The sequence below is a fragment of the Macaca thibetana genome, chromosome 8 (assembly GCF_024542745.1).
Source record: "Macaca thibetana thibetana isolate TM-01 chromosome 8, ASM2454274v1, whole genome shotgun sequence".
NCBI lineage: Eukaryota > Metazoa > Chordata > Mammalia > Primates > Cercopithecidae > Macaca > Macaca thibetana.
Window position 1 is genome coordinate 77,332,181 of NC_065585.1, and position 21,977 is coordinate 77,354,157.

Here is a 21,977-nt window from a genome sequence, read left to right on the forward strand (position 1 = left end):
TTCAATATTTGTTTATATTTATTATTAGTATTTATTTGCAGATAACCTTTGGGAATATTAGACATACTAGTTATTCATATGTTGATACTGTCCTTAGATTTTTGGAGAGTGCTTTCTTGCTTTCAACATCTAGCTGAGTTTTGTCCCATTGAGAAAATGGGAAACTTGACTGAAATAATGGGAGAGAATGGATTAATTTTGGAACATGGGACATTACGGGACATGGTAGGACTGGGACAGGCCTGATAGAGGCTCCTTTATATAATATAAGGACAGCATGAGGTTGTAAGGACACAGAATAGAAAGGTGCAGACTGGTGAGATGAGGAAGTATTAAAAACAACCTTTGCTTTGCCCTTAGGAATAATGTGTATTATTTAAACGGTTTAAGCCCTCATTATAATTTGTTGATGATAGTTTAAGTATATGGGGTATGCCCATTAGCCATTTTCTGTTAAAAAAAAAAAAGTGGGTTTTTCGCCTGGGCATGGTGACTTACGCCTGAAATCCCAGCACTTTGGGAGGGATCACCTGAAGTCAGCAGTTCAAGACCAGCCTGACCAACATGGAGAAATCCTGTATCTACTAAAAATACAAAACTAGCCGGATGTGGTGGTGCATACCTATAATCCCAGCTACTCGGGAGGCTTGAGGCAGGAGAATCACTTGAACCCGGGAGGCGGAGGTTGCAATGAGCTGAGATGGTGCCATTGTATTCTAGCCTGGGCAACAAGAGCGAAACTCGGTCTCAAAAAAAAAAGGTGGATTTTTTTTCTCTGTGGCTCTTTGGGTTAACCTAATGTTTTGTATATTAAATTATGTTACTATGAACTCCAATTTTACCACAAGATTAAAAGCTAATAAAAATACTTTTTAGTCTTCACTATTTTATTTAACAAACATTTATTGAACATCTTAAGTGTATCTTAAAATTGTATTAGGCACTAGGGAAACTAGGGAACACTCATACGTGGTTCCTACCTTCAACAGCTTATAATCTCTTGGGGGAAGACAGATTTGCAGTAAATAGATGTTAAAATGGATAAACAGGTGCCATGGTAGACATATATGAAATTGATGGAAACTCAAAGGAAGAATAATTGATAAGTTCTTTTCAGGAGGAGTATTTGGGTGGGGTCATGGATCAGGAACAGCTTCATAGAGGAATCACTCTAGACTTCAGGCTTGGAAGATCACTAGATGAGTTTGCCGTAGAATTATAGGAGCATGCTGTGGCAGAACTAATTGCATGAGCATAGAGAGGTTTAAGGAAGCATGTCTGCACTTAGGAACTGCAGGGAGTTCAGTATGACTGTGGGAATATAGTTTGGCAAAGAAAGCAGGGGTGAGATCATTGAAGACCTCTTTTTGTTTTGTTTTGTTTTGTTTTCTTTGAGATAGAGTCTTGCTCTGTTGCCAGTCTAGAGTGCAGTGGCACGATCCCGGCTCACTGCGACCTCTGCCTCCCATGTTCAAGGGCCCCACCTTCTGTTACAGACAGTAGAATGCCAAGCAAAGGAGTGAAATTGATGTTGCATTTCAGAGAAATCACTCTACTCTGATTGGCATATTGAAAACTAGGTTTGTGGCTGGGCGCAGTGGCTCACGCCTATAATCCCAGCACTTTGGGAGGCCGAGGCTGGTGGATCACGAGGTCAGGAGATCGAGACCATCCTGGCTAACATGGTGAAACCCCGTCTCTAGTAAAAATACAAAAAAATCAGCCAGGCATAGTGGCAGGCACTTGTAGTCCCAGCTACTTGGGAGGCTGAGGCAGGAGAATGGCGTGAACCCGGGGAGTGGAGCTTGCGGAGAGCCGAGATTGCACCACTCCACTCCAGCCTGGGCGACAGAGCAAGACTCCGTCTCAAAAAAAAAAAAAAAAAAAAAAAAAAAAGTAGATTGCTGGGCTTCAGAACTGCAGGCAGTGAGACTGTTAATATTAATAAACTGTTGCCTTAGCACAGGTTTGAAGAAGCAAGGGTTTGAACCTGAGGCACTGAATATGGAAAGCTTAGATATCAGTAAATTAACAGGACTTCATAAATGTTTGGGTGTGAGGAATGAGAGAAAGGAAGGCATTTAGGATGATTCTGAGGTTTCTAATGACATGATTTTGAGAAGTTGGATCTGTTCACCAAAAATGGCAGTACGAGAAAATAAGCACATTCGACTTAAATGGGTTGATGAAAAAATGGATTTAATTATGGTTATATTGAGTTCGAATGCATGTGGGACACATGAGTAAAGATGTTTGGTTGATAGTAGTTTATAACATGACAAAAGCCTAGTGGAGAGATCTGAGTTGTAGATCAAGGTTTAGGTGTTACCAACATATGTTACCCAGTTAGGTCTTTTGGAGAAAAAGAGATGTATATTAAGTTATCTGGTAAATTTACACTGTCATTTATTGCTTTTTTGTTATTGTTGTTGTCGAGATGGAGTGTTGCTCTGTCACTCAGACTGGAGTACTGTGGCGTGATGTCTGCTCACTGCAACCTCCACCTCCTGGGTTCAAGCAATTCTCCTGCCTCAGTCTCCCGAATAGCTGGGATTACAGGCGTCTGCCACCATGCCTGGCTAATTTTTGCATTTTTAGTGGAGATGGGGTTTCACCATGTTGGCCAGGCTGGTCTCAAACTCTTGACCTCAGGTTATCCACCCCCTCTCAAAGTGCTGGGATTACAGGCGTGAGTCACCATGCCTGGCATTTATTCCTTTCTTTAGAAAACATTTAAGTATATATTTGTTCCCAATTTTATTGTAAGCCTGATAAATGTAAAGATAAGATATAAAATATAGTCTTTGCTTTTAAGGAGGAGATTGAAGGAGATGAATACATAAAATAATTTCAATATGCTAAGGTAAGTAGTGATAGTAATAATTGGAGGAAGCTATGGGAATAGAGAAGCGTAATTATCTTAGCCTAGAAGTGCAGGAGAAGACTTTTTGGTGAAGATAGGCTTTTGTTTTTGTTTTTAAGAGACAGGGTCTCACTTTGTTGCCTGGGCTAGAGAGCAGCAGTGCAGTCAAAACTCACAGCAGCCTCAAACTCCTGAGCTGAAGTGATTCTGCTACCTTAGCCTGCCTCCCTAGTAACTAGGACTATAGTCACATGCCACCATGCCTGGCTAATTTTTTCTTTAATGTTTTGTAGAGGTGGGGTCTCTCTATATTGCCCAGGCTGATCTTGAACTCCTGGCCTCAAACAACCATCCCCACTGGGCCTCCCAAAGTGTTGGGATTATAGGCATGAGCCACCACGCCTGGCTGATAACATCTATTTATTCTAGAAGGATGAATGGATTTTAGCCAGGAAAAGATGGGTGGGAAAAGTATTCTGGGGAAGAAGGAGCATCATTAGCTAGGCATGAATAGCCGAATAAACCCAAAGTGTGAGAGAGTTACCTAGAAGGTTGGCATTTTAAGAGACTTAAGTGTACAGCAGGAATGGTAGGAGATGAGGCTCATGGAAAGTGTTATAGGTAAGGATGGTTGGAAAACCACTGAAAGGGGTTTTAGTTGAGATTGACAGAACATATGACTGAGGCAGCCTTGAAAGGTACCTGTTGGACGTACTGGTGGTGGGATGGAATTCAGGCAGAGGACACCATTTGAGCAAAAGCCTAGAGGTGTGAAATGGCAGATCTTTACAGGGGATTTATAGTGTTCCTTTACAATTGGAGTGTGGAATGCAAGGAAGGGCATGCAGAGAGATGAGAGTGGTAGGCAGGAGCCAAATCATGGAGGCTTTTGTGTGCCATGCTGAAGAGCTTTATCTTGTCATGATCACTCTGGCACTATGTAGAAGACGGATTACAGCCAGTAGGCCCGATGAGAGATGAAGCCCTGACCCAAAGTTAAAGTGGCAGAAAGGATGGAGAAATCAAAATTAAGGCATTAAAACAGAAGTTCTCATCCTTGGCTATCCAAATACACTAAGATCACCCATGGAGCTTCTTAAAAATACAACCAACTATATCACATTACTGGAGATCTTCCTTCACTAAGTTGGAGGATGGATGTAGGCAACCTATTTTGCTTTTTATTTTTGTTTTTTACATTAACATACAGTAAATTTGACTTTCTTTTTTACTGTGCAGTTCCATGAATTTTAACACACGTGAAGATTTGTGTAACCTCTATCACAGTTGGGATACAGAATAGTTTTAGCACTCCCAAAAACTCCCTCATGCTTATAGTCACACCATTTCTCACATGCCTAACCCCTGGCAACCACCGATCTGTTCTCTGTTGTCATTTTAAGAATGTCATAAATGTGGAATGATACAGTATGGAGGCTTTTGAGACTGGCTTTTTTCACTCAGCATGCATTTAAGATTTATCCAAGTTGTTGCATGTATTAGTAGTCTTGTTTCTTTTTTTGTTTGGTTTTTTTGAGACGGAGTCTCACTCTGTTGCCCAGGTGGAAGTGCAGTCGTGCAATCTGCTCATTACAACCTCCTCTTCCTGGATTCAGGCGATTCTCTTGCCTCAGCCTCTCGTGTAGCTGGATTACAGGCGCCTGCCACCATGCTTGGCTAATTTTTGTATTTTTAGTAGAGACAGGGTTTCACCATGTTGGCCAGCCTGACCTGGCCTCAAACTCCTGACCTCAGGTAATCCACCTACCTCGGCCTCCCAAAGTGCTGGGATTACAGGCATGAGCCACCGTGCCCAACTGTCTGTTTCTTTTTTACTGCTGAGTGTATGGATGTCGTATAGTTTGTGTTACACTCATTGAAGGGCATTTGAGTTGTTTCCAGTTTTGGCAGTATGACTAGAGCTGCTATAAATAGTCATGGACAGATTTTTACATGAACTTAAGTTTTCATGTTTGTCTAGGGTAGATACCCAGAAGTGGGATTGCTGGGTCATATGGTAAGTATATGTTTAACGTCATGAGAAACTTACAAACTGTTTTCTTAAAGTGGCTATGCTATTGTACATTTCTACCAGCAGTGTATTTGAGTTCTAGTTGCTCCATATCCTTACCAACTCTTGGGAGTGTCAGTATTTTTAAAATTTAACCATGTTAATAGGTGTGTAGCATTACATCATTGTGGTTTTCATTTGTATTTTCTTAATGGCTAATTGTGTTGAGCACCGGGTGTTTTTTTTGTTTTGTTTTGTTTTTGAGACAGCATTTTGCTCTTTCGCCCAGGCTGGAGCGCAGTGGTACGATCTCGGCTCACTGCAACCTCTGCCACCCCAGGTTCAAGCGATTCTCTTGCCTCAGCCTCCCAAGTAGCTGGGATTATAGGCGCCTGCCACCAGGCCCAGCTAATTTTTGTATTTTTAGTAGAGACGGGGTTTTGCTCTGTCGGCCAGGTTGGTCTTGAAATCCTGACTTCAGGTGATCCACCCGCCTGGGCCTCCCAAAGTGCTAGGATTACAGGTGTGAGCTATTGCGCCCAGTCTGAGCATCTTTTTTTATGTTTATTTGCCATGCGCATATCCTCTTTGGTGAATGTCTAAGTCTTTTGCCCATTAAAAAATTTGGTTGTATTTTTACTGTTGAGTTTTAAGAGTTTTTAAAGTATATATTCTAGATATAAGTCTTTGCCAGATAAACAATTTGCACATATTTTCTGTAGCTTACCTTTTATTCTCTTAACATTGTCTTTCACAGAGCAATCATTTTAATCTTGATAAATCTATTTTTTTCTTTTACGTCACATGCTTTTGGTATTGTATCTAAGAACTCTGCCTAATCCAAACTCACAGAGAGTTTCTCCTATGTTTTCCAAAAGTTTGATAGTTTTTTGTTTTACATTTAGATCTGTCATCTATTTAAGTTAATTTTTGTATAAGGTGGGAGTTTTAGGTCAAGACTTATTATTTTTGTTTTTTTTGCAAATGGGTGTCTAATTCCAACACTATTTGTTGAAAAGATTATCCTTTCTCCATTGAATTGCACTTGTACTTTTGTCAAAAATTAATCATCTATACTTCTGTGGGTCTGCATCTGGACTCTGTTCCATTGATCTGTGTTTCTCTCTTTAATACTACATTGTTTTGATTATTATAATTTTAAATTCTTATAATTAGAGATAGGGATTTCTCCCAAGTTATTCTTCTTTATTAGTATTGTTTTGTCTATCCTAGCCTTTCTTAGCAAATTTTAGAATCTGTTTATGTGCAGAAAATCCTGTTAGAATTTTGATTGGCAGTGGATTAAATCTGTAGATAATTTTGGGGAAATCTTTATTGTTTTTATACTTTCAGTCCATGAACATGATATATTTATTGTTTTTTAGTTCTTTGATTTTTTTGTCAGCATTTCTTTCAGTATATATTTTATATGTGTTTTGTTAAGTTCATACTTAAGAATTTTATTTTGTGGGGAGCTATTGTGAATATTTTTGTTTTGTTTTTGTTCTGTTTTGAGACAGGGTCTCATTCTATTGCCCAGGCAGTGCCATGACCCCAGCTCACTGCAGCCATCACTTTCTGAGCTCAAGTAGTCCGTCCTCCTGCCTCGGCCTCCCAAGTAGCTGGGACTACATGCATGCACCACCCTGCCTAATTTTTAAATTTTTTTGTAGAGATGGAGGTCTCACTGTATTGCTCGAGCTGGTCTTGAATTCCTGGACTCAAGCCATCTTTTTGCCTCAGCTTCCCAAAGTGCAGGGATTACAGGTGTGAACCATTGCACCTGACTGTAAATAGTATTTTTTTAAAACTTTGGGTTTCCAGTTGTTCATTGCTAATATATAGAAATGTGATTGAGTTTTGCATGTTGCAGCCTTCCTAAATTCATTTATGAATTCTTAGAGTTTTTTTCTTCTTCAAGATCTCTTGGGATTTTTTACTTAACTAATCATGTAATCTGTGAACAAGAGCTATTGTATTTCTCTCTAACTTATATATCTTTATTTACTTATTTACACTGTCTGGGATGTTCAGTACAAAGTTGAGTAGAAATGATGAGAGGGTTTCCACATCCAACCAGCTCTTGGTTTTGTGTGGCTACTGTTTATCATTCTCCTCTATTGCTGGGTTACTGAGAGTTATTAAAATCATGAGTGGATGCTGAGTTTTGTCAAATTATTTTTCTGTATCAATTGAAATGATCATGTGATTTTTTTCTTCTTTAGCCTATTCTATGGTAGATTACATGGGTTGACTTTTTTTTTTTTTTTTTTTAAACGGAGTCTTGCTCTGTCACCCAGGCTGGAGTGCAGTGGCACAATCTCAGTTCACTGCAAGCTCTACCTCCTGGGTTCAAGCAATTCTTGTGCCTCTGCCTCCCGAGTAACTGGGACCACAGTCAAGTGCCACCATGCCTGGCTAATTTTTATATTTTTAATAGTTTCACCATGTTGGACTGGTCTCAAACTCCTGACCTCAGGTGATGTGCCTGCCTCGGCCTCCCAAAGTGCTGGGATTACAGGTGTAAGCCACCACTCCCGACCTTTTTTTTTTTTTTTTTTGGATATTAGTTTTGTGTCTTTAGAATAAACCTCAGTGGGTCATGGTATTTAATTCTTTTTATAGCATGCTGGATTCTAGTTAGTATTTGATTGATGATTTTGGCATCTATATTCATGAGTGATATTTGTCTGCATTTTTCTGTACTGCCTTTGTTCAGTGCAATTCTGATGCTAACTACATCATAATTTGGTTCTGGAGTTGAGTCATATTTCACAGGTTAAAGGCATAGTCCTTGGCAAAACTGTTTTCACTTCAGATACCAGCTATATGCTTGAGAGTTTCCAGACCACCTGCACTTCTGACCGACTGGCTACAAATTCAGGGGTTTCTGTTAGCTCCTCGCGTTAAGTAGAGCAACTCACAGAACTCAGGAAAGTGCTGTTTCAGGATTGTGGTTTTGTTATAAAGGACACAAATTAGGATAATTCAAAAGGAGAGAACTATAGGATGAGTTTGGAAGGGCCCCAGACACAAAGCTTTTGTGTCCTCAGAATGCTTTACCCTCCCAGCTCATCGATGTGTATCACTAACCAGGAAAGCTCACCCAAGCTTTGGGTGTCCAGAGTTTTTGTTGGGGTGGCATTACACAGGAATTATTGAGTGAGTCGTTGGTCACATGATTGAATATGAACTGCAGCCTCCTCCCGGAGCTCTTTGGAGATGGGGCTGAGATCATGTGGTTCAAAGCCCAAACTTTACTCACATAGTTGGTCTTTCACTAATCCCTATCCTGAAACTGTCAGAGGGGTTTACCATGAATAATAAAGATGCTCCTATTAGGAAGTTTCAGAGGATTAGAGGCTCCCTCCCTGAACCAAGGACAAAGACCAACAAGATTCTTAATGATACAACAGTCCAGGCTGGGAATGGTTGTTCGTGCCTGTAATCCCAGAACTTTGGGAGGTCGAGGAGGGCAGATCACTTGAACCCAGGAGCTCAGGACCAGCCTGAGCAACATGGCAAAACCCTGTCTCTACAAAAAATATAAAAATTAGCTGGGTATGGTGACGCATACCTGTGTCCTAGATATTCGGGAGGCTGAGGTGGGAGGATCATGGAGCCTGGGGAGGTTTAGGCTGCAGTGAGCTGTGATTGCACTGCTGCACTCCAGCCTGGGCAACCGAGTGAGACCCTGTCTCAGGAAAAAACCAAAAAGAATTATACAACAGTCCAGTTTTGTTATCAAGATAATATTGGCCTCGGGAAAGCAACTGAGATGTGTTTTATCCCTTAATATTTTCTAGAGGAGATTGTACAGAATTGATATAAATTCTTTTATAAACATGGTAGAATTCTCAGGTGAAACCATCTGGTCCAAGATATTTCACTTTTGGTAGTTTTTAAACTATGAATTCAATGTCTTTAATAGTTACAGGACTATTCAAATGATCTATTTCGTATTGGAAGAATTGTGGTAGCTTGTGATTCTTGAGGAATTGGTCTGTTCATCTCAATTCTCAGATTTATGTATGTAGAATTGTTTGTACCTAGTCCCTCTTAATGTCTGCAGTGTTTGTAGTGATACCCTGCTTTATTTTTTCCTTCCTCTTGCTGGAGTTTCAATTTTATTGATCTTATCAATCAGCTTTTTAAATAGATTTTTCCTATGTTTCTATTTTCAGTTTTGTTGATTTCTGCTCTTGTATTTATTATTTTTCCTTTTTTTCTGCCTGCTTTGGGTTTATTCTGTGCTTCTTTTCCTAGTTTCTTAAGGTGGGAGCTTAGATTTGTGACTTTTTTCTAATGAAGTATTAAGTGCTGTAAGTCTCCCTTTAAGGATGCTTTAGCTGTATCCCATAAAATGTTATATTTTTATTTTTATTGAGTTCCATGTGTTTTTTAAAAATTTCCCTTAAGACTTCCTCCTGACCCATGGATTATTTAGAAGTGTGTTGTTTAATTTCCAAGTGTTTGGAAATACTAGTTTTTCTCCATGATTCCTATTTTTATTTCATTTTGGTAGAGAACACATTCTGGGCTGCTCTGCGTATGGAGTAGCCATTCTTTTATTCCTTTACTTTCTTAATAAACTTGCTTTCACTTTACTCAGAAAAAGAAGAACACACTCTGTATGATCTCAGTACTTTTAACTTTGTTGAGATTTGTTTTATGGCCCAGAATATGGACTGTCGTGGTGAATGTTCCATGGACATTTAAAAATAATGTGTGTCTGTCTGTTATTCAGTGGAGTATTCTATAAATTTATACCCTGCCGACTGATGGTGTTGTTCAGTTCTGTATCCTTAGTGATTTTTTTTGTCTAGTAGTTGTATTGTTGTAAGAGGGATGTTTAATTCTTCAGCTATAATAGCAGATTTGTCTGTTTGTCCTTTCAGTTCTATCCATTTCAATTTCATGTTATTTTGAAGCTCTTTGTTATATACACATTTAGGATTACTATGTATTCTTGACGTATTTGACCCTTGTATCATTGTGTAATATCCTTTGTTCTGGTCACTTTTTGTTTTCAGTTCTACTTTATCTGATATTAATATAGCCATGCCTGCTTTCTTTTGATATCTTTTTCCATCTGTTTACTTCCATCCTACTATATTACACAGGTGTGTGGGTATGTGTGTTTTCTTTCTTAAGAGATGGTCTTGCTCTGTTGCCTAGGTTGGAGTGCAGTGGTGTGATCATAGCTTGCTCAAGCAGTCCTCCTGTCTCAGCCTCCTGAGTAGCTGACACTACAGGCACATGCCACCATGCCCACCTAGCTAATTTTTAAAATTTTTTTATAGAGTTGGGGTCCTGCTATGTTTCCCCAACTGCTTTTGAACTCCTGGGCTCAAAGATTTTGGGATCATGGAGGACAGGAGCCAGGACTAGATTGCAGCTCCGGACAGAGCAGCATGCGGAGGCTTGCATTGTGAGTTTTAGCTCCAGATCGACTGCAAGAACAAACCAGCAATCCTGAGAGGACCCACAGACCCTCTGAAGGAAGTGGACTGCTTCTGCAGGACCCGGGAGATCCCCCTGCCCTCCCTGCCAAATACTGTGAGTGCCCCAACTGCAGAAGTGGGAAAGGGAGACCCTCCTCTCCTGAACACACACCCCCACTGGAGATGCTGAAGGTCTGTTTGCGGGAGAAGTTTCTGACTTTACCTGGAGCTGAGTCAAGTTAGTTGAGCCAAGCGAAATACAGGGGTAGAGGAAGCAGCAGAAAGGCCCTGAGAGCTTGCTAGGTCCCCAAGCAGCCCATTCCTGTCTGGCACCACAGAGATCCATCGAGGTTGGCCAGAGGAGCAGGGGGTAAAACTCCACTGGGAGAAGGAATTCTCTAGCTGAATTTTGTAACAATTTGAATGAGAAGCCTCCTGGTCAGAACTCAGGGGAGGGTTTTAATCCATCTGTGCTTGTAGACTTCATAGTCAGGGGAAGAACTAAAGCCCTTTTCTTTCGCAGCTGGGAGGCAGAAAGCCTTAGGCAAGTTTTTAAGCTCCTTTTGCCCTCCACCTGGAAACAGACTTGGGGCTGTTGCAGGGGAGCAAGGTGGGAGTGAGACTGACCCTTCGATTTTTCTGGGAACTGGGTGAGACTTGTGACTGCCAGCTTTCCCCCACTTGGCTGATAACCTGGATGACTCAGCAGAGGCAGCCATAATCTCCTAGACACACAACTCCATTGACCTGGGAATTTCACTCCCATCCCCCACAGCAGCCATAGCAAGACCCACCCAAGAAGAGTCTGAGCTCAGACCTGCCTAGCCCCTCCTCCACCTGATGGTCCTTCCCTACCCACCCTGATAGTGTAAGATAAAGGGTGAGGTGTATAATCTTGGGAGTTCTAGGGCCCTGCCCACTGCAGGTCCCTCTCCACACTAGTACAGCTGATACTTTCTGGAAGGCGCCACTCCTGGCAGGAGGCCAACCAGCACAAAAATAGAGCATTAAACCATCAAAGCTAAGAATCCTCACGGAGTCCATTGCACCCTCCACCACCTCCGCCGGAACTGGCACTGGTATCCATGGCTAATCACAGGACTCTGTTCAGACAAGCCCCAGTACCAAGCTTGGAACTGGGTAGACTCGCTGGGTGCCTAGACCCAGAAGAGAGACAACAATCACTGCAGTTCGGCTCACAGGAAGCCACATCCATAGGACAAGGGGGAGAGTACTGCATCAAGGGAACACCCTGTGGGACAGAAAAATCTGAACAACAGCCTTCAGCCCTAGACCTCCCTCTGACCGAGCCTACCCAAATGAGACGGAACCAGAAAACCAACCCTGGTAATATGACAAAACTAGGCCTGTCAGCATCCTGCAAAAATCATACTAGTTTACCAATAGTGGATCCAAACCAAGAAGAAATCCCTGATTTACCTGAAAAAGAATTGAGGAGGTTAATTCTTAAGCTAATCAGGGAAGGACCAGACAAAGGCAAAGCCCAATGCAAGGAAATTCAAAAAATGAACTCCTGAGCTCAAGTGATCTTCCTGGCTCAGCCTCCCAAGTAGCTGGGATTCTAGGTGCACAGTACCACACCCAGCTAAATGTCTTCTAATTGTTGTGCTTGGACCTTTTATATTTAATGTAAATTTATATACAAGGGCATAAGTCTGCTATTTTACTTTTGCTTTCTGTTGTTCCCTCTGTTTTTCATTGTCCATTTTCCTGCCTTTATGTGGACTTCTTGAAAAATTTTTAGAATTCCATTTGATTGTTCTGTTGGAGTTTATATTTGATTTTTGGTGGTTGTACTAGACATTACATTATTCATACATGGCTTTTCACAGTATACTGATGTCAGCATTTTACCAGTTTGAGTAACCTGTAGAAAAACCTTAGCTCCATTTAGGTCCTTTTATCTTCCCTTTCTATAGTGTTGTGTTAAATAGTTCCCCTACATACATTAGGAACCACATAAGACAGTGTTTTATTTTTTGTGTTAAATGTGTAACATAATTTTTAAAACTCAAGAGAATAGTGTTGTACGTTTCCGTATTTTTACACTTCCCATTCTTCACGGTGTTTCAAAACTTATGATTTCCTTCGTGTTGGAAGAACTTCAGTTATTCTTTTAGGATAGATCTTGTGGTGACAGGTTTTTTTTTTTTTTTTTTTGGTTATCCTTCATCTGAGAAGATCTTGATTTTACTAAACTATTCCTTTAGGATTTTTCACAGATTATCTGTATAACTCTGGGTGACAGATCTTTTCTTTCAGCTCTTGGAAATGTTGTGCCACATCCCCCATTGGCTTCCATAGTGTTCAATAAGAAATCCACTGTCACTCTAATCATTTTTCTTCTGTCGATATTATGTCATTTCTTTCTACCTGCTTTCAAGATTGTTTTGTCTTTAGTTTTCTGGGGTTGGATTCTGATGTGTCTTGACTTGGATTTCTATCCTGTTTGGGTTTGCTCAGCTGCATCTATAGGTTTGTGTATAATACCAAAGTATTTTGTATTAGTGGTTACAACCCAGCATTGGATCATGAAGTCAATTTTGTGGCCTATGGCTGGTGTTATGATTGGTTTTTAATAGAATAGAAAATGAAAATATATCCCAGAATAACAAGGATAATAATTAAATTTTTATTTCCATAACATATATGTAGGTGTTTTCTGGGATCCAGGATAGTGGTGTGCAGTCAGAAACGTTGGAAAACTATTGATTAAGACCATTCACAAGATTTTGTTTTGTTTGAAAAAAGAGGCTAGTTAACACCCCCCTTATCTGAGACTCTGATGCTGATGAGTAAAAAGTATTTCTTTCTCCATATCACCTGGGCTTCATAGTTTGTTTCTTCTAACCAGTTAAATTGTTTAAAAACTTATGAATCTAAATAGAGGTTACACTTTGTGTAAACTCAAAACAGATGGCTTTAGGAACAGTGTCACTCTCTGTCCCTGATGTTATATGTAATAATCATAAGTAGGGAAGGTATGCGAAGGAAAAGCAAAGAAAATAGCAAAGAACAAGATGTTATTTTTTTTCTTTCTCTTTTAGTTCTCCAGAATATGGTAGCGTTTATTAAATGTCTGCTTACTATGTAACTCACACTGTGCTAGATGCTAGGAATGCAAAGAAGAATGAAAAATGTCCCTGTTGTATGTAACAGATCACTAAAGCTTATTCTTCTGGTGTAGCTGAAATTTTGTATGCTTTAATCACTATCTCTCTTTTCCCCATTTATGTACCTCCTCTAACCTCTGGTAACCCTCATTCTACTCTCTACTTCTATCAGTTTGACTTTTTTAGATTCCATATACAAGTAAAATCATGTGTCTTTCTCTGCCTTTTTTCACTTAGCATAATATCTTCCATTAATATCTTCCATTTTTTCACTTAGTGTAATATCTTGCCTATGTTGTCGCAAATGACAGGATTTCCTTCTTTTTAAGGCGGAATGGTATTCCATTTTGTATATTTTATAAGATTCTCTTTATCCATTCATCTGATGATGGACACCTAGGTTGCCTCCATATCTTAGCTACTGTGACTGTAATAAGTAATAATGCATTATATATTTCAAAATTACTAAAAGTAGATTTTAAATGTTTTTACAATAATAAAGTATGTGACTTGGATTTGTTAATTAGCTTGATTTGGTCATTCCATATTGTAAAAACATATCAAAACACCTAATTGTACCCCATAAATATATAATATGTACAATTAATATGTGTCCATTAAAATAATAAAATTAAATTTAAAAATAAAAAGTTCCTTGCATTCAGGTAGCTCAGAATCAAAGGTAAGCAAATAATCTCAGTGCTTTATAAATAAGTGCCTTATAAAAATAGGTCCTTGGTTCTATGGGAGCACATAAGCAGGGATGATGAGTGAGAATGGCAAATGGGCAAGAGGCTGAGGCTGTGGAATATTTCACTTAAGAGGTGAAGTTCAGCCTCCATCTTGAGGGGAGGAGTCAGGGATTGCCAGGCATATTACAAAGGAATTGATTTAGGGAACAAAGCCCTAGCTGCATTTTATTAAGCTCTGTATCTGTTAACCATGTGGTTTCCTTATCTGAATTTTCACAACACATTAAAAGAACTTTCCATGATCCTGGCAATCCTTTTGTACCTCTAGGTAGCTGTCTCTCCCATTTGCCAAGAAGTTATTTCAAACCCCATTCTCTCTAAGCCTCTTTAACTTTTCCTATTCCAGGTATCTATCTTTGTATAATAAACCACCCAAGACTTAGTAGTGTAATGCAGTGATCATTTTATTATGCTTACAGGTTCTGTGTGTCAGGAATTCGGATGGGGGGGGTATGCTGCTGCTCCACAGTGTCTGGGGCCTCAGCTGGGCAAACTGAAATGACTGAGGGAGATGTGAATGGCCAGGAACTGGAATCCTCTGGAGCCATCTTTACTTACATGTCTGGTGCCTGGATGGTGATGACTTTGAAAGCTGGGCTCAGCTGGAACTGGTGACGGAACTATTTTTATGTAGCCTCCATGTGGCTTGGGCTTCTCACAGTAGGGCCACTGGGCTCCAAGAGGGGATGCCTGGAAAGCCAGTAATTCTGTTATAAGAGAATCAGGCAGGAGCTGCTTGGCCTTTCTGACCTAACCTCAGCTGTTGTTAACTGTCACTTCCACTGCATTCTGTTGGCTATAAATGAATCTCTAAGGCCAGCCCAGATTTAAGGGGAGGGGAATTAGACTATCTCCTGGTGGCAAGGTCACTCTGTAGAAGAACATGTGGGATGGCAGACACCATAGTGGTCTTTTTGGGAAATATAGTCGGCCACACTCTCTCCCAGTTTTCAAATTCATAAATCTTGATTCTTGCTGAATATTGCCACTTAAATATCCCACAGTTACTTAAAATAAAACATGACCATTAACTCTTCTTCACTCCTACTCCTCCAACTCTACCCCTGCACATTGAGAAAATGGCATTGTGGCTAAGTACCTCTGTTATCCAGTTATGCAAGCCAGAACCCCTTTTCTTCCTAATACATCCTTGCCCTACTAGGTTAATGAGATTGTTCCATTCTTCTTCCTTGTCCATGGAATTTACATTTACTAATAATTTCTTAGAATAGTGCTTGCACACATAAAGTTTGAGTCAGATCACAGAAATACTGAAGTTAACTTTTGTAGTCACATTCCTTTCTTCAGACTTGGCTCAAAGCTACTTGTGATTAATTGGTGGCTGGTTTGATTCTCTTTCTAGAGAATTTTCCTTTGTGAGTTTATTCATTTAAAAGAAAGAGGCAAACAGGAAAGAAACACAAAAAGATGAATTCCGGCCGGGCGCGGTGGCTCAAGCCTGTAATCCCAGCACTTTGGGAGGCCGAGACGGGCGGATCACGAGGTCAGGAGATCGAGACCATCCTGGCTGACACGGTGAAACCTTGTCTCTACTAAAAAATACAAAAAACTAGCCGGGCGAGGTGGCGGGCGCCTGTAGTCCCAGCTACTTGGGAGGCTGAGGCAGGAGAATGGCGTGAACCCGGGAGGCGGAGCTTGCAGTGAGCTGAGATCCGGCCACTGCACTCCAGCCTGGGTGGCAGAGCTAGACTCCGTCTCAAAAAAAAAAAAAAAAAGATGAATTCCATAAATATTTTTGAATACTAGCAGCATTATGGTAATTGATATATAGACTCCCAAAGTTACTGCTTTGAAGGAGACAATGCTTTGGATGTGTAGGTTCTAATGTGTTTATTAAAAACTATCCATTTGTGGCTGGGCGCGGTGGCGCACGCCTGTAGTCCCAGCACTTTGGGAGGCCAGGGCGGGTGGATCACCTGTGGTCAGGAGTTTGAGACCAGCCTGGCCAACATGGTGAAACTTCGACTCTACTAAAAATACAAAAATTAGCTGGGCATGGTGGCGGGCGCCCCGTAATCCCAGCTACTCAGGAGGCTGAGGCAGGAGAATTGCTTGAACCCGGGAAGAAGAGGTTGCAGCGTCCTGAGATTGCACCACTGCACTTTAGCCTGGGCAACAGAGTGAGACTCCATCTTAAAAAAAGGAAAACAAAACAGACAGACAAAACTATCCATTTGCCTTTGAGAGCTTTCCTTAAATTACCACTTTAGTTTGCATTGAGTAGCTGCTGTCACTTTGCAAATTACACTATATATAAGACAAAATTGATGTAATGAGAGGTAAATACAAATAATTCATAGTGTGTAGATAATAAAATTTGTTGAATCCATATAAATTTTATTTTGGGGGTTGTATTTGTACTGTCAAAGTGGAAAAAAGAGCAGCTAAACAAGTTGATAGTAAAAATAATACTATGAGGGGAGATGTTTAATATACTTAGGAGATTAGGTATAACTTGTACATACTCAGTTTAAAAAAAAAAAAAAGTCTTTCCTGTTCGTTAAACAAGTCCTGCGCCTTATAAACAGTGTTGACTTGGCTAGAAAATATTACATAGAAATTCCATAAATAAGCAATTCTTAAGTTTTAAATTGTATGCCATTCTTAGTAGCATGATGAAATCTTGCCCTGTCCTACCCAGGATGTGAATCTTTGTCCAGTGTCTCCATGTTTTATAAGCTACCTTCCCGTTTAGTCACTTAGTAACCATCTCAGTTATCACAACTGACTGTTGCATTAGGGCATGCTTGTGTTCAGGTCACCCTTATTTTACTTAATAGCCCCAAAGCACAAGAGTGGTGATACTGGCAGTTCAGATATGCCAAAGAGAAGCTTGTGAAGTGCTTTCTTTAAGTGAAAAGGTGAAAGTTCTCAACTTAAGAAAAAAAAATCATATGCTGAGGTTACTAAGATCTGTGGTAAGAAAGAATCTTCTGTCTGAAATTATGAAGAAGGAAAAAGAATTCTTGCTAGTTTTGTTGTCGAACTTCAAACTGAAAATTATGGCCATAGTATGTGATAAGTGCTTAGTTAAGATGAAAAAGGCATTAAATTTGTCGTGAAAGACGTGAACAGAAACATGTTCTAGTTGACAGAAATCAAGTTTGATTTAATCTGAGGTTTCAGGCATCCACTGAGGTCTTGGAATATATCCCCTGCAGATGACGGGGGAATGTAATGTGTTTGCCATGATAATTGTAGAATGATATTTTTCAGTTCTTTTGCGGCAGTTATTAGAAGTTTGCTTAAATATAGCACAATGTAGTGGGTAATACGCTAGTTTAAGACTAGAGAAACAAGGCCACGCGCGGTGGCTCATGACTGTAATCCCAGCACTTTGAGAGTCCGAGGCCAGCTGATCACCTAAGGTCAGGAGTTCAAGACCAGCCTGACCAACATGGAGAAACCCTGTCTCTACTAAAAATACAAAATTAACTGGGTATGGTGGCGCATGTCTGTAATCCCAGCTACTCGGGAGGCTGAGGCCGGAGGATCGCTTGAACCCGAGCAACAAGAGCGAAGCTCCATCTCACAAAAACAAACAAACAAATCGACTAGAGAAACAAGTTTCTGAATCACTGCCTATCAGCTATCTGACCTTAGAACTGGCCATTTTTTATTCTGATCCTTAGTTTCCCTATCAAGTTGATTGCAGACGTTTATCTGTAAAAACTATTCTTCCACTCATGGACTGCACAAAAACATACGGTAGGCTTTTGTTCACCCATGTTTTAGAATATAAGGAACCTTTATAATCTAGTAGTTAGTGAAATTAGAGTTGTTTCTCATGCTTACAGTTATTTAGAGATATTTGGTATCAAAACACAGTGCTCTTTAAAATGTTTCACTTCCTCTGATATTCCTAGTGCATAATTTACTTAACTAGAATACCCTATTCTGGAATTATTTTATAAATGGGAATTCACCTTATACAAAAACTGCCAGCTCCTTTTCCCCTGCCTTGCCTTTTTCCTACCTTACTGGTTTGTAGTAGTATCTCAGCCTCTTAAATAATGATAATTTTTAAAAATGAAAAGTACTTAAATTATTTTATGACGGTTTAGGGCAGTCAGCACAGCATTTCTTCCTTATCCATACATATATTTTATTGTATTTATTTTTGACACGGAGTTTCATTCTGTCGCCCAGGCTGGAGTGTAGTGGTGTAATCTTGGCTCACTGCAACTTCCGCATCCTGGGTTCAAGCGATTCTTGTGCCTCAGCTTCCCAAGTAGCTGGGACTACAGGCGTGCACCACCACACCCGGCTAATATTTGTATTTTTAGTAGAGATGGGGTTTCACCATGTTGGCCAGGCTGGTCTCGAATTCCTGACCTCAAGTGATCGATGTGCCTCTGCTTCCCAAGGTGCTGGGATTATAGGTGTGAGCCACTGCGCCCAGCCCACACATATATTTTAAAGTGATTTAGATTATTTTTGATTGTATCTGTTGGTGAACCGTGAAATCTTGGTAGCTGATATACAGAACTTAAATATCATTGTGAACCTTTATTAAAGTAGTATTTTAAATAGCTGCAGATAATATTTTTACACTGTCTCCCTTCTAGTTCTACCAGTGATAAAATGGAAAGGGGTTTGTTTCACAGAAAGCTAAACTGAAATACTGAACATCCAATGCCTGGCACACAGTAGGCAATGAGTAAATGTGTACGTATTGTATGAATAAGTTGTATGGATTGTGCGAATCAATTGTAGAAATTGTATAGCAAAGTGATTTGGCAAAGTCGCTTTTTAAAGAGTTTAATACAGTATCTGATACATGAAAGATGCTCAGTTAGTGATAGTGTTAAATAATAATGTATAGGCCAGTGATTGTTTATCATACCCCAGTTTAGCACATTTTGTTCAGTTTCTCAGATACACCTATGTTATAGAGTGGTTAATAAACCAGCATCTGTAGTTAGATTACCTAATATTTATTGAAGCCTGATTAGCCATACGTCCAAGCCATGCAACCCTTGGGCAAGTTATTCAACCTCTCTTCCTCAATTTTCCAGTCTTTAAAATGAAGATATAATAGTACATACCTCATAGGATTGTTGCCAAACATGAATACATTAGTTGCATGTAAAGTGTAATAGTCGTGTAAAGTTTAGTATATGTAAAATGTAGTAGTACTTGGCACACATTTGAAAACCTTTCTTCCAAATTTCAAGCAGATTTAGTCAATCAGATTCCCCAATATATAAATTAATTAATAAAGTTTTTTTTTTGAAAGAGATGGAGTCTTACTCTGTCACCCAGGATGGAGGGTAGTGGTGTGATTTTGGCTCACTACAACCTCCGCCTCCCAGGTTCAAGTGATTTTCCTGCCTCAACCTTCCGAGTAGCTGGGGTTATAGGCGCACACCACCATGCCTGGCTAATTTTTGTATTTTTAGTGGAGACGATGTTTCACCACGTTGGCCAGACTGGTCTCAAAGTCCTGACCTCAGGTGATCTGCCCACCTTGGCCTCCCAAAGTGCTGGGATTACAGGCATGAGCCACTGCGCTCAGCCAATTAAATTTAAGGTTCTTCTATTACAGGTAGGATTTGTCTAATTTATCTCATACCTCATAGTGTAAATAGTGAAAGGGAAGATTTCCCATTAAATTGAGCATGTGTATTTTATAGGGCCTTGTATAGTCATAAATAGAAAAAGTAGTTAAATATCAATGCACAAACATATTTAAGAAGTTATAGTTCTGGTCTGATAATCTCCCTGGGGTAATCTCAAGGTTGGTACATTGAGGTGTTTTTCCCCCTGTCCCCAAACATCTGCCATATATTTTGTGACTTCAATATATAGCATACACATTATTCTGTTGTGATTTTTTTTTTTTTTTTTTTTTTTTTTTTTTTGCTGGGAGGACAGGGTCTTGTTCCTGTGCCTAGGCTGGAGTGTAGTGGAGTCTAGTGGTTATAGCTCACTGTAACCTTTAACTCCTGGGCTCAAGGGACCTTCCTACCTCAACCCCCTGTTCCACATAGCTAGGACTGCAGGTGTACACCACCATGCCCAGCTGATTTACATTTTTTTTTTTATTTTGTAGAGATGGGGTGTTTGTTGCCCAGGCTGATCTCAGACTCCTTGCCTCAAGTGATCCTCCTGCGTTGGTCTCCCAAAGCACTAGGATTACAGGCGTGAGCCACTGAACTTGGCCGTGTTCTTAATATTAATACTTCTACTTAATATAAATAGTTACTTGACAAAAACGAAAATATTTTGAGAAAAGGAAATGTGTTGGGAATTAATAATCTATAACTTCACTTATCCTTGTGATTGTTAATGTGCCTATTCATATAGTTTTATATTATTTGTGTAAATTAAAAAATTTAGATGGAACAATTTTAGCACCTAATTTTTATTAAATTTGCATTCTTTCCAACTTTATGTAGAAGTTCCAAATGAGTTTATAAAAGTTATTATGAAATTACTCAGTCTTTTTGTTGTCAAGTTTTCTAATGTATGCTTCTTTTTTTTCCCCCCTCAGAGGAAATAAAAGCAGAAACTGAAAAACAGAGGTTTGTGGGATTTCTTTTCTTTAGTAAAAATAATTTTCAAATTTGTCAGTCTTGGTCAAAACAATACAGTCATCTGTATTTTAGTGTGGCAAATTTTCTGCATGTGAGTTTATAGTAAAATCAACTTTAAAAATAGGTTTTAAGAAATACAGTTACATAAAAACAAACAAAATATATGATTATATTTCTTAAAACCTATTTTTATATATATTTATAAAAATGTATGCACGTGTTTTTTTGGAGACAGGGTCTCGCTCTGTTGCCCAGGCTGGAGTGCAGTGGTGTGATCACAGCTCGCTGCAACTTCCACTTCCCAGGCTCAAGTGATCCTCCCACCTCAGCCTGCCGAGTACCTGGGACTACAGGCTAGCACCACCATGCCTGTGTTAATTTTTTGTAGAGATGGGATTTTGCCATATTGCCCAGACTGGTCTCGAACTTTTGGACTTAAGTCACCCGCTCGCCTCGGCTTCCCAAAGTGTTGGGATTACACACATGAGCCACCAGGCTCTGCTCTAAGCATACTTAAAAATACAAAAAGATTCTCATGTAAATAAGTATCTAAAGATACTTCTAAAATACCATAAGATAGCCTTCAGAGTCTTTTCGTAGACTTTGATTCATATTTGAAAAAATTATTAGGTTTTTTGGTAGTGTTGACCTTTTTCGGGCAATATCGAATAACTAAAAAGCTCACTTTTTGACTTAAGGACAAATAGAAAGGCCATTGCTTTTTAAGGTATTATAATGCCAAATTTGTTAAGTGACAATAAAATATTTCTGTAATAGAAGCACCTTGAATTTCACAGTTTTTGTAGACCAGTTTTGCAGACAAGATTTCAGTGTCTTGTGTTCAGTCACAGCTCTGGACACTAGCTTTTGACCATGTGGCAAACCACTTCACTTCTCTGGGCTTGAGTTTCCTCTTGAAATATGGGAAGATAGACGACTGGTTTAGCAAGATTCCTTTTAGAACTGAAATTCTGTGTTTCTACATGGGTTTATCATCAATATTATAAATGTGATATGCTATAATCAGACTTTTCTTTTTCATTTAGTCCTCCTCATGGAGAAGCAAAAGCTGGATCAAGCACCCTTCCACCAGTGAAATCAAAGACAAATTTTATTGAAGCAGACAAGTACTTCTTGCCTTTTGAGTTGGCATGCCAGTCCAAATGTCCCCGCATAGTTAGTACATCTCTAGATTGCTTACAGGTATGTGTAA

At 39.7% G+C, this 21,977-nt stretch overlaps 1 protein-coding gene across 5 annotated transcripts in view; it reads left to right on the forward strand.

Annotated features, from left to right (window-relative positions):
• The window catches only part of ARFGEF1 (ADP ribosylation factor guanine nucleotide exchange factor 1), a 147,220-nt gene that overhangs the window by 19,510 nt on the left and 105,733 nt on the right, over positions 1–21,977 (forward strand). For all 5 annotated transcript variants that reach the window (XM_050802008.1, XM_050802009.1, XM_050802007.1 and 2 more), the window contains 2 exons: positions 20,722–20,752; positions 21,811–21,967. In XM_050802008.1, coding sequence (XP_050657965.1) covers positions 20,722–20,752; positions 21,811–21,967 — 188 coding nt within the window. The remainder of the gene's footprint in view (positions 1–20,721; positions 20,753–21,810; positions 21,968–21,977) is intronic.